The following is a 13,230-nucleotide window of genomic DNA, read 5'->3' as shown; positions in this document are numbered from 1 at the left end:
TTGTCGGCAACGTCTGCACCATCGGATGCCCAAAGGGGGGGGGGGTGTGGTGTGGCCGTGTTAGGGTTCGGCATGGTGGGTCATACATGTGGCTCTTTCGTGGCCTGACGCGTATCCAACAGGTGTCCCACGATTTTTTTGGGCGGCAGAGCCTATGGTTTTGTATTGGCAGGGAGGGGGGGGGGGGGGGGGGTGGTGGTGGTGGTGGTGAGAATTAGGAGCGATAGAGACCTCGGAAGAGGACTGAAATGGGGACATAGAAGGACGAATCCAGCACCGTTGATATCCATCCATCCCTGTCGGAACGATAGTCACCGCTGGACGGCCACAAATCAGAGACTCGGATCTTTGATCAATTTTTAACATGTGGGTTTTATATGTGTGATTTGAGGTGGCGCACATTGGTGACCGAGGATGCAAGGACTAGGAGCCGCTTCCACACGTACTCCGGAGTCGTCGTGCCTGGCACCACACCCAGGCAGACTCGACGAAGATTTGGTGCGACGCAAAGTGGATCAAATCTCGACCAAGTGAACATTACCAAGTGACGTCAAAAACAGCAGCATCAAACTGCAGGAATAGCTAACGTGACGCCAGGTAAGGTTCAGGCCAGCCACGTCCAGGGAAGAAGCATCGAATCAAACCTCAGTGGGAAGAAAAAATATACTGTAAGTTTTTATTTTTGGAAAACAAAACATGTTCGCTCCGTTGTCGCCGGAGAATGATGCCCACATTGAATGGAGGAGTCGTGCCAAGCTCGTCTTCGTCTCCCTCGCATAAGTACTGGAACGCGACTCGCAGCAGAGAGCACCAGCGACCTGCCTGCGACTGCGAGCGAAAATCTCGGGAGAGAGAGAGAGAGAGAAATCTAGCGAGGAGAGGCCGGAGGAGGAGGAGGAGGAGGAGGAGCCATGTCGTGGCAGGCGTACGTGGACGAGCACCTGCTCTGCGACATCGAGGGCCAGCGCCTCACCGCCGCCGCCATCCTCGGCCACGACGGCTCCGTCTGGGCGCAGTCCGATGCCTTCCCCCAGGTTCTTGCCCTCCTCCACTCCAATCTATCCGTCCGCCTGCCATTGCTATCTTTATCCACATGCTTGGCTCCGCTGGGATCTCGCGTGGCGGCGCGGCGAAAGCTGGATCCTGGTTCCGTTTCATTGATTGCTTGCTTGCTTGGTTCGAACCCTGGGCCCTTTGCTTGCGTGCCCGGTCTGCCGGGGGCTAGGTATCGAGTAACTACTAGAAGTGCAGATGTGGCGTTGCAAATTGCAGATAGAACTTCCTGCAAAAACACAGATAATAGAACAGATATGTACACATTACTGGATACTTTTTCTGTAGCCATTCACGGGATCTGATATTCATGATTTTCTGGCTAGATCTACATTATCACCAAAATGAGTAGTGTCAAATTGGTGTACAAGTAACTCTTCTACAGGCAAGTCTTGAATTATGTAAAATTGCAGAGAACAACAGGCCTGCGGCAGATGTCCTTCTGTACCTAGTGCTAAATTACTATTTCTAACTCTATTAGCTTGGTAATTTTTATGAATGGACGGTTAAGATCCACTGCTCTGCAGGCCCTGGTAATGTTAATGAACAGCCGAATTAAGATCCACTGCTCCGTAGGTCTTTTCTTTTCGAGAATGATACGAAGGGCATTTGTGATGTCGTGTTTTGCCCATCTCAAGAAAATACCACTTAGTGGATGTAGGATTTTACCACTGGGGGTACCACACATTACCCGCACAGTTTAACATTCGTGTGCATGTTTTCAGTGCCATATATGTAAATCATCGTCAGTTACTTTCAAGAAGATATCCTGCTCAACAAACATGGCATGTAATCGTTTAACAGTTGGTCATTGATTACTGTTTTCCAACTTGTAATGGACAAGATGCAATCTTCTCTACATTTGCTTCACAATAACGAAATATAGTCATTATGGAACTATCTTTAATCATGTCTGAACTAATCGTCTAATCTACATAACAAATGACATCAAATTCTAAATCAACCCATGTGATGCACATAAGCTTCTGTGCTGGTTCCCACAGCCGTGCACAGTCCTCGGCAATGAGAGGCCAGACAGTTGTGAGGTAGCTGCTCTCAGGAGCACGTTGCTGGTTAGAGTTAGAGGCATCTAGTGTGCTTAAAATTTGGATGATTAAGTCTGGTGTCGGTAATTTAACTGTGGGACTTTCATATTTCTGGACCTTTTAGCCCCATGGCATTGGCATCCTCACTGGATCTACCCATGTATTTGTATCCTTGGCAATTTGCAGAAACTTTGGCGATGTTGTGTTGCCTTGGTAGATTATTGCTATTTCTCAGTTGTGGTCTGAAAGCACAAACATCTTTCAGGGACCCATCAGTTTGGTTCTTTAGTTTTCAAGCCTCAGCTCTTTCTATAATATATGTGTTAACGACTTACGATCAACTCATTCCTACATTCCACAGGTCAAGCCTGAAGAAATCACTGGAATAATGAATGACTTCGATGAACCAGGATCGTTGGCACCAACTGGATTATACATTGGTGGTGCAAAATACATGGTTATCCAGGGTGAACCTGGAGCTATCATTCGGGGCAAAAAGGTTAGGAGCTGGCATCCCATTCTCCAACTGTTATGATATATTCAGTAGAATTCCACATCTTTTTAGCAAGTGGATTACCACTAGTCACCATTAAATAAATTATAGTATTACAAGGTTTCTTTGAAAGTAGCATAACTTAACATTTAACACCGGAACATAGACCATAATCATGTCTTAGATACATGTGAATCAGAAACTGGAAGGTTCCTTAATCGTTGTTTTTTGGGTCTCTTCGGCAAAGGAATTACAACTTCGATGAGTTAGCTTCTGCAGCTGTATAGCCACATCATCGATATGAATACTGCAGATTTTGAGTCGGCCAACGCTTAGGAAAATACTGTTTTCATCAGACAACCTAGTCTTCACATCTCTCATATTGCTCATGGGCCAAACACAGGCAGCAACTCTCAACGATCACAGCTTTTTCGTGTACCATACAAAATGTTGAGAAAGCCACCCAGAAGCTGGCTAATCAAGGAAAAGTCTGATTTCCCCGTAGTAAGGGCGTGTTCGGCAGTCCTCCAGCTTCCAGCTTCACAAAAATCCACGGTGGAGCTGTGCCGAACATCCTAACTTCACGAAGCTAGATCCGTGGAGCCGGACGATCTCGCTATACAAAACGCGGAGCACCACTTCCCTGGATTCACGAATCAGCAAACAGTGGAGCAGCTTAAAATTACAAAGATATGCCACCGCCTAGTGAAAAAACGGTTCGTCCCTTTCTCCCTCGCTCTCTATTCTCTTGTCCCTGACTCCCAATCGACCACGCCGCCTCCGAGATTCCATCCCACCTGCTCCGGCCGCCACGAGTCTCTCCTCCAACCGCCGTCCCCCCGCGTGCTCTGGCCACCAACAGCCCGAAATCGGTCATCCCCGACCTCCTACAGCTCCGGCGGTCGCCTCCCCGGCCTCCAAATCGAGTCCCAGATCTGCTCCGCCGGTAACAGCCGGTAATTCCCCGACTCCATCCTGAGATCCGCCGTATCTGACCTCTTCCAGTTGCAGCTCAGGACGCCGGCAACACCCCTGTACCGCACCAGCTCAGGTGACGAGCGACTCTGCTTCCGCCCTCGTGCACCAGAGGCGACCGTCGCCGACCCCGCCTAACTAGGCCACATGACCGACCAGGCTGGAATATGCCATGCCGCCCAAGCAGGCCGGCCCAGCTAAAATGAGCTGCAGCCCAACCGAAAAAAGAGCAGCCAGCCGAACGTTTTCCGCTCCTGACGCGAAGCTGGCGTCGGTCCGAGAAGCAGGATCGATGGAGTTCTGGGAAGCTAGGCTATTGCCGAACACGCCCTAAGAAGCTGAACTCAAAATGCATCTAACTACAGTGTAAACGAAGACAGTTGCATGGTGCTTTTCGATTAATGACAAAATAACAACGTCACACTGCCTTTCAATAGAAAGATGATGACTGAATGTTACATAGGAAGCTATGTTACATGTACAATTTTTGAATTGGACATTTTTTTTACACAAAACGTCAACTTCTGTTTAAAGGGCTGTGAATTAAAAGTTAAAATGCAAGTAAAACGCACCACCTGTTATATTTTTGGAAAAATTGGAATTAAAAAACATCCAGTGAGAACACTTTGCTACTTAGAAAATGTTGAGTCAAGTATATTCTCCTGTAACTTTACAAGCCTTCTTTTGTCATTCTGTTGCTTACACCTATTAATATGATGACTATTAATAGGTATCGCCAATAATAATCTTTACTATTAAATTTGAATTGGGGAATGCCTGGTGTCACACGTGGGCCAAAGTACCTCCCAGGTCCTTTTTTCGTGGTTTTCTTGTGGGTTTCACGTTTCTCCTTTGTCCGTTCATTCAATACAAATTTTGTATGTCACCAAAAACGGTCCTGGAAACAACCTGACGCTCAAGGCCTGCGGTACTGAGCTGGGTGAGGAAGATCAATCTGCTGCAGTACCAATGCTGCAGGGCGCAGAGGACGCTGGCAAGGTTCTTGCTCCGCAAAGCTGCAGTACTTGAAAACCTCTACCACGGCTTTGCCAAGGGGCCACAGTGGTTTCAGACTGAATGGATGCGTGATATGAAAGGCTGGGTGGCAAACAAGCCATCCAGCAAGGAATTCCGTTGGTAGAATCATGGGATTAAGATAACCTAATGCTTTGTTGTTCCTCTACAGGATTCCATGCTTCGTGTCCATTTTTTGAAATTCAACTCATCCACTAAAATTTTGCTCTTGAAGGGCATATACATGCATTCATGGAAATCTATTTTTTTCTTCTGTCATAATAGTATGAGATCCTCATTGGTAGCCAGCTGTACTTCATTTACATTGGAACAACTCATGTCAGCGAACAGCCAGATACAGTCTTTCTTTTCTGTTATTATTACTCTGGGATAGAAGACTGTAAACAAAATGTAATCCTGCAGTAACAAAGGAGGAAACTTTAAATCATCCTTTTTTACATGCCCTTTTAGAGATTAAAATTTCATTAAAATTTGATAATTTCGGTCAGAATATATTTTCCTGGATTGTTTTTGAAAAGATGGGAGCCAGCGGACTGATGGTTCCGTTCAGCTTCTTTGATTTTTTTATTTGTTTGTGCAAATTTGAGAGACCAATTAATTAGTTGTGTAACTAGATCTTTTTCAGTCGACCATGACAACACACGGGCATTTTTGCTAGTAATGACTAATAGAAGTTGACAAGAAGTTCACAACCAACATTTACATATTATCACCAAAATAATAATGACTAATGTAGCAGCTGTACTGTGTACTGGTGGGTGTGACGTCAGTCTGATACTATAAATGCCTTCACTAATGCACCAGGCACACTGCCTATATTGTAAAAAAAGAAAATGTATCATCGTGACCCTTGCACCTAGGGTTGGAAAGTGGTTTAGATAGCAAAAATCTTCATTTCAGCTTAAGTTAGGTCACAAACTAAAAACTACTTATGTAGGCATTGACCAGTTGCAAATTCCCATAGTTTTCTACTTTATGGATGATAAATGATCATTTATGCAGTTAGTGTACCTTTTACCATCTTAAAATCATCTAGACTTATGGTTTTGCCCTACAGTTTCACTATTATGGTAGTTAATAATTCAGTCAATTCGATCAAACCATAATTTTACTGGAAGTAGACTGATATCACACTTTCATTTTTGCTGACACTAAACAAGTGCAGTAGTATTCTCCAAATAACAAAGTTGACAATTTTATGTGCAAGTTGTTAGTATGCGCTATTGCCTAATGTCGAACATTTGTCATATTTTGTGTGGTCTTTGCAGGGAGCAGGAGGGGCTACTATCAAGAAGACGAATCTTTCACTCGTCATTGGACTCTATGAGGAGCCAATGACTCATGGACAGTGCAACATTGTTGTGGAGAGGCTTGCTGATTACCTTCTTGAGCAGAGCTTCTGATCTCTGAAACCTACTTTGGGCCAACTGGGCTTATATATGCCTACTGAAACGTACCACCATGTACCCCATGAATAATTAGCACAAGTCCAAATACGAATTCAACCATCAGTGGATCCTCATTATGTTGGAGTTGCTTACTACATTTCATGGGCTTATGTGTAATCTTTAAACAATATGGTTGTCATATTTTTGCCGAGCACCCAGTCTGTCTCATCTTACTGTCTACCCTGCCATGGATGAGAATGACAATGATTGTTTAATCCAATTTTTCCTTCTCCAGATTTCACGTAATACTACCACCGCTTCAAAATATAAGGTGTATTTTGACTGTCGAAACACATGCTTTACCAACAATTGGTCCGATAACATGTATTTGATGTTACACAAATAGATACCATTTGATTTGTATTCAAAAGCAGTTTCCTATGATTGTGCTTTTGTGACTTCTAACCAAATATTGTTTGATGATTTTACATTCAAAGCTGAAATATGTATGGACATCCAAAAGGTGTCAGATTTTTTTTGGAAGGGATGGTAGAGTAATGCTCCAATCGTGAAAGAAACATTGCTTCCTGCTGTGCCGCTGAATCACCTAGCCCATCTGAATGGATTCGGGTAACCATACAGCTCAAATGAGGTATGCTTGTGATTCAAACAGGCGTGAGATTATGGGCCGTGAGAGACACTGAGCCTGCGCTTTGGAATCATTCCCGTTTTCAGTTGGAGACAAGGAACGGAGGTATAGAAACAGACTGACATTCTGGGAACCAGTCATGGTGGATTTATTCTGATGCTGCACTAACTGTGAGCAAATCCTCCCTTGCTCCTTTTGCGCCGGTGTACTGTCTGTTTCCTACTCTTTCTGTGTACTGTCTGTTTCCTACTCTTTCTCTGAATAGCTAGTACCAGTGTTTCATCTTTGAGGAACAAAGTGGCAACTGCAGTGTAAAGAATTGTAAAACAGAAGTTGAAATTGAAGTACAAGTGTAAAATTCGAGGATAACTAAATCATCTCTCAAATCCAGTGCCAATTCTTTACTAGTTAGAGAATGTTTTATCTAGTATGTTTCCTGTTGGTCAAGCTTCGTTCTGTCATTCTGTTGATTACACTTATTAATTCTGTGATGACCCTTACTACTATGTGCTTATAAGTTTTATTGAAACAAATGTGCTTATAAGTTGCAACACACATACTTATTCAACAAGTGGTGGTTCCTCATTATGTTGGAAACGCTTCCTGCATGTCATGGGGCTTATGTGTAATCTGTAGACAACATGGTTTCGATATTTTGCCAAGCAACCAGTCTCCCTCCTCTTACCGAGAGCCTGTGATGGATGAAAATGACAATGGTTGTTAAATCGTTTTTTTTCCAAACTCTACTCACATAGAGTACTACCTCCGTTTAAAGATATATGAAGTGCATTTTGACTTAAATACATACTTTGACCAACAGTTGGTCCAATGATATGTACTTTGTGTTATAAAAATAGATACCGTTTGATTCGTATTAAAAGTCACTTCCGTATCATTGTGATTCTGTAACTACCAACCAAAAGTTCTATGCGTAGTTTACCGTCAGAGCTCAAAATTATACAGACATTTAATATGTGTCTGTTATTTTGAAACGGAGGGAGCAATTTTTCACGAGATTATTTCATCTCCTTAGAAAAAGAAATCTGTTTCAGAAGAAGTATTGAGCACCTAAAGATGGCAAGACCGTATTATTGCAGAACCTTTCCTATTCATAGCAGAACAACTACAAGAATGTCTGCGCAGGCTCTTCCTAACTGCACGCTCCAATCATGAAAGAAATGATGCTTTCACCTTCAGTTGCTCCTGCCGCCTCGCTGCACCACCATCCCATCCCTCTTAAAATCCAGCAGCTCAAACGGATTGCATCCTCTCTGGGGCGGAGTCACATGAATCACCCCGCCCATCTGAATGAATTCTGGGAGTAACCACACTGACGACCATTCCTTTATTATGTGTGCAGCTCAAATGCGGTACGTTTCGGATTCAAAAACAGGGCGTGAGATTATGGGCCGTGAGAGGGACTGAACCTGTGCATTGGAATCGGTTCCCGTTTGCAGAGAACCGAGGCAAAGCAGGCTGACATTTCGGGAACCCGCTGAGGTGGATTTATTCTACAGTGAGGAAATTCTCTCCATTGGCTCTTTTCGTGCCAGTGCACTACATTGGAAGTTGTTTCCGTTCATCTTTTGAATTGGCAGCAGCAGCGTTTCGTGTTTGAGGAAACCCTGGCCTGGGAGTAAACCTGAAGCTTATCATTCAGCTATTAATTCTGAAATGTGGGCAGCCAGCTACAACGAACTGTCAGAATTGATCGCAGTAATTCATACCGTGTATCGTAAAACCGAGAGAATGAATCCCTTGAGCGTTGATCCACAGTGAAGTACCACTGGCGATTTGAAATATTCCCGCGAGATGTTCCTGCTGGCTAGGGAACTGTGGCTATACGGTGGTCCTAAAGCCAAGTCCAGAGCGAGTGATTGTTGGGCAGTGGCTGCTGAGGAGATTTTAATTGCGAGTTAGTGTGACTGGCCACTCAATGCCCAGAGCGACTGAAGCAGAGAGCGCAGCGCCGGGATTGAATGGCTCAGGTGTACCCCCATCCTCTTCTGAAGAATTTTCTTGGGTTCTGTAGTGCTTCAGATAACTGCTTTTGACGTACCAGTAGTGGATTTTATTTGTTTTACTTTGACGGATGGTTCTTGGCCTGCCCACTGCCACAGCCAACATGGTTAGTTTTCCATCTTTGTCCGAGACATCAAAACCGAATTTGTTGCATTGGCACCCGAATTTCCTTTTTCTTTTTCTGTCAGAGATACTTTAACGGAGTAGCAAATTTGGTGCAAACATAACTGTGGCTTGATACACACCCATACAAAATGAATGCCAGAGTCAGCCTGGCCGTGCCATCACTCGCTCACCAACAGGTCAGAATTGAGACGCAGCAAGCAAAATACCCCACGGTTCGGCGGTCCAGGCAGACAGGCGAAGCTAAGGTGCGTCACCCCGCATGCATGCCACGGGTTCAGAGTACCATAACGTGCCGGCAGGGCAGCAGATCGATCAGCTGCGCAGTTTCAGCTTGTGCGTAGGCACTGTTCAGCGCCGGGGAGACACGGCGCAGTCGATGCAGCGCCGGCGCGACGGCGCAGGGCTATCCACGCGATGGACATGAATTCTCGCAGTCAGGGCTGCAGCGATCTCAGCGGTGCCAAGCCCAGCATAGCACGCACTCCCATGCACGGCTGTGGTGTTCTGAATTCTAACATGTGTTGTTCGTGGGTGCGTAGCTCGTGCAAGGTCACCGCCGGTAATGCTTTTCTTTTGTTGACCAAACATCACTCGTCATATTGCAATGCACAAGTATGGTTCTTCTGCAAGCATATTCCTTCTCGCCAAAGGTAACGATGTTTCGGTCAAGGTTTAAAATATATAGCACGCTATTTCTCCGCTAATAGCGCACTATAGCATATCTAGAGGAACATGCCAAAATTTAGTATGCTCGTTGTGGCGCTATTTGCGAATAACATATTATATCGCGCTAAAACTTCATAGCGTTAGCGCTATTTTTTCGGGTAAGTTGCTTTTACTTTTTTATGGTGATGAAGTGCAATCTGTTTGTTCCACTTCTAAATCAGAAGATAATATCGCTAATGCTAATATTTTTTAATAAATAATTTATACTATGTTGTTGCCGACATGCTGATGTTATCCTTCTAAAATATTTGTGATTTATTTTTATGTGTGGTTATGTATGTATGATTCGCAAAAAAAAAATGTATGTATGATTCAATCAGTTTTGGACTATTTATCCATTCGTTCTAGTAAATTATTTATTTTTAGGCTAGATTTAGTATTATTGTGAAAACGGTATTAGCACGATATAGCGTCCACAACGTTTAAAGGAAGCTGCTGCTATTTCATGTAGCACGCTATTTTAAACCTTGGTTTCGGTACACGGATTACAAGTTAATCAAGTACATATAAGTCCATCAAATCATCATCACTGTCACTAATTTCAGCATCATCGCTGTCACTAATTTCAGCACCATAGTTGAAAGGCCACACATAATCAGGCGTTCCTCTCTGATAGTCACCTGTGGTTGGATGCTGAATCACAGCATTCTCGTTCTGACATCCGTAGCACTCACCCTTGTCGAACTGCTCCAGCAAACAGCAAAAATACTGCTGCACACCACCTTCTAGTTTGCTTTCAGCAAAGTATGTCCCTTCAGTCCAGATTCCTGATTCATCTTCCTTGATCTTGGCAATGAAATTGTAATGCCGATAAGATTTTCCATATTTTTCAGGGATAAAAGAATGCTGAAGAAGCTTGACAAACATGAACTTGAGGAGCTTGTGTTCTTCTTGTTGCTCAAATGCAATACAGCAATCTCTACAGATGCGCTTGATATCATCCTCGAAGCTCGAATTTTTCTTATTCTTGCAATTTAATTCAGCATAAACATCTACCAAATCATAGATGGTATTAATCTCGCGCGAGAGAAGAGACCCAGCTAAATCATGTCGGTACTTCTCATTCTCTTCATCTTGTAACTTCAATTCCTTGAATCTGCAAGAATAGTCAGGATCAGCATAGTCCACCAGCCATGATGGCACTTCTAGCTTTATCTCAATCATCAATTCCCACAAGTCCTTTGCCATGTACTGGTTGGACTCAGTGAAGAAGGAAGTGATAGACCCAACCCTTCTAGCTCTCCGGAATTTTCTAATCCTTTCGATATATTCCTCAATAGACTTTGGCAGATCGTAGTTAATCACATAAGTAAAACTTCCAACATCTAAGTCTAGTGAGGTTGCATCACCAGCAATCAGGATAGGATTGAAACCATACATGACAGATGCCAATGCGCTGCTCATCTCCTGCTCTGAGCAGTCACCAAATATCACGGTTGAAACTGTTGAACAGAAACTTTCATTGTTTAGCCAATTACTCAATGAATCAGCCTCTTCTTTTGTCTCCACGAAAACTAATGTTGCACTTTGGTGCACCCGGCCAGCACAATGGAAAGATTGCTTCTGCAAAACTTTTAGCAGGAAGTCTCTTTTTTCGCCTTGAGAGACAAGCTCAATATTCTGACTAGTTAGGCCGATATTGAACTCCAGCATCCCATCAGTAATAAGTAAGTAATCTGACAGGAAATTCCTAGCAAAATTCTGTACTTCTGGTTCAAAGGTATCACTGGAAAGTAAAGTCTGTCTGGGTGGCTTTCCTATATACGTGTGACCAAATATCTCCCTTAACTTCGTTTCACACCCCAGATCCAGCAGCCGACCAATGTCGCATATGACCAGGTACTCTATTGCCTCCAGGGTGATTTCATTAGATATAAGCAGGTCAACAAGGCGTCCAGGTGTAGAAACAAAAATATCAACGCCAGCCTCGAGCTCATGTATCTGGAAATTCTGATTCTTCCTTGAATGAACAACTCTAATTCCAGTTTCATAAACGAGTTTCCTAGTATCCCGAACAATCTCTTCTGCAATTCTATCGTTAGGGACGAGCAAGAGAGCGCGTGGTCTGCCGTATTGTCCTCCTGCTGGAGGCGTCCGGCTAAGCAGCATACTCGCCACCGGGATGCATAACGCGGCCACCTTCCCGGACCCCTTCTGCGCGCAGACCAACAGGTCCCTTCCGGCCAGCGCCAACGGTATGGAATAGCGCTGCACCGGCGTCGGGGCCTTGAACCCAGACATGAACATGTTTTGCACAATTTTTTCCACCAGACCAGCCTTCTCGAACCGATACACCGGCACAGGCAATCCCTCCCCGCTCAGCTTCACGCTTGTGCCCTCCTCAATCTTGAGCTCAGCTAATCCCTTGCCAACATCATCCCCCGTTGGTTGCGCCACCAGCAGGTGGTCGACGCAGATCGAATCCGACGCTACGATCTCGTAAGCTCTCACCGTGGGGAGGGGAGTAGATCTCATGCAGATCGAATCCGCAACCTTCTTGCGCTGGTCGCCGAGGAGAGGGAGAGCGGGCGCCATCAAAGGTGAGAAGCCGGAGCAAGATGCGGTCATCATCCCCTCTCCGTCGAGCAGGAAGTCGTGCCGCGTCATGAGCGCCGCCATCTGGTCTTACCTTTTTCCATAAAGGGAATATATTAATATCGAGAGATACCAATTACACCTAGCCTCTGCAACAACGCACCACCCTAATAGCACTACGGATGTACACAGCCAATAAAAGGAAAAGAAAACTAAGAAACAAAAGTCCCGCTACAGTATCACGGACCTAACGACAGCAATACATCCACCACCATGACAACACCTGAATTGCAGACTCTCCAAAAAACGACGCCTCCAAGAGGGGAGCAGTGCTCCAACACCGTCGTCGCCCGATCAAAGATCTTAGGTTTTCACCCTGAAGATAGTCCCCACTCTCAAAACAATGCCTCCACCAAGGTCACTGCCAGGCACAACCAGTTAAGGCCAGACCTTGGGTTTTCACCCTGAAAGGTAGGACTCTGCGCTTCACATGTGTTGTCGCCCCCACTTTCATACCACTGCTGTGAAGCCCGGACACCAAGCAAGCCCCTCAACAGCGCGGAGACTTGAACCTCCCTTAGCTAGTCCTCCCCTCCAGCCTTCATGAAATTCTCTTCTTCCGACTTTCATCATGGATCCATAGTCACTTGATGTCAACACAGAAAAAGAGCTTCACGCCGCTCCCTCCAGAATCAAACGGTCGGAATAAACGCATGGGTGCGCACGACCGAATACCTCCGATCCAGCAAACTCCAGGCAAAGCACTGTTACATTCGCCGGCGGAGCCTTCCGGAACTCAACCCTCCGGCCAGATCACGAGTCCAGGCCTCCGGTAGGTCCTCCTCTTCACGCAAGAGAGGCCCTAGGACCGCCGCCTTTATTCAGGCCGGACCCCCACGTCGACGACCATCCCGGGCTGGCCAACCCAACCCTCCACCGGCGACACCATCGCCGGCTTCCATGCACCTCCATCTCACCGCCGGATGGCGATGATAGATCAAAAATCCACCACCACCAACCGCAGGCCGACCCTCTCCGGCGAAGAAGAGGCCACCTCCTCCATCAAACCCAAGGCTGCTGCCCCGGGCGCCCTCGTGTCGCGGAAAATGCCCGAGATCGCCTCCACGCACCAACGAGAGGCGGGGGTGGATGGCATGGCGCAGACCGAGGGTCTGGCCGCCG

General features: G+C 45.5%; 2 protein-coding genes across 2 annotated transcripts; one reads left to right on the top strand and one right to left on the bottom strand.

The window, feature by feature from the left end:
- The first annotated feature begins 762 nt into the window (after positions 1-762).
- On the top strand, positions 763-6,204 carry LOC127341520 (profilin). Its single transcript, XM_051367390.2, has 3 exons — positions 763-1,034; positions 2,461-2,598; positions 5,871-6,204. Exons 1-3 carry the CDS (start codon positions 912-914, stop codon positions 6,003-6,005), a joined length of 396 nt encoding a protein of 131 aa, XP_051223350.1. The 5' UTR covers positions 763-911; the 3' UTR covers positions 6,006-6,204.
- Positions 6,205-9,970: 3,766 nt separating this feature from the next.
- On the bottom strand, positions 9,971-12,074 carry LOC127338209 (DEAD-box ATP-dependent RNA helicase 52A-like). The gene has a single exon (XM_051364425.2). The coding sequence runs from the start codon at positions 12,046-12,048 to the stop codon at positions 10,006-10,008; it is 2,043 nt and encodes a 680-aa protein (XP_051220385.2). The 5' UTR covers positions 12,049-12,074; the 3' UTR covers positions 9,971-10,005.
- Positions 12,075-13,230: the final 1,156 nt, after the last annotated feature.

Source organism: Lolium perenne, chromosome 3, assembly GCF_019359855.2.
Source record: "Lolium perenne isolate Kyuss_39 chromosome 3, Kyuss_2.0, whole genome shotgun sequence".
In the NCBI taxonomy this organism is placed as follows: domain Eukaryota; kingdom Viridiplantae; phylum Streptophyta; class Magnoliopsida; order Poales; family Poaceae; genus Lolium; species Lolium perenne.
Note: the sequence above shows the minus strand (reverse complement) of the source record. Positions and strands in the feature narration are given on the sequence as shown.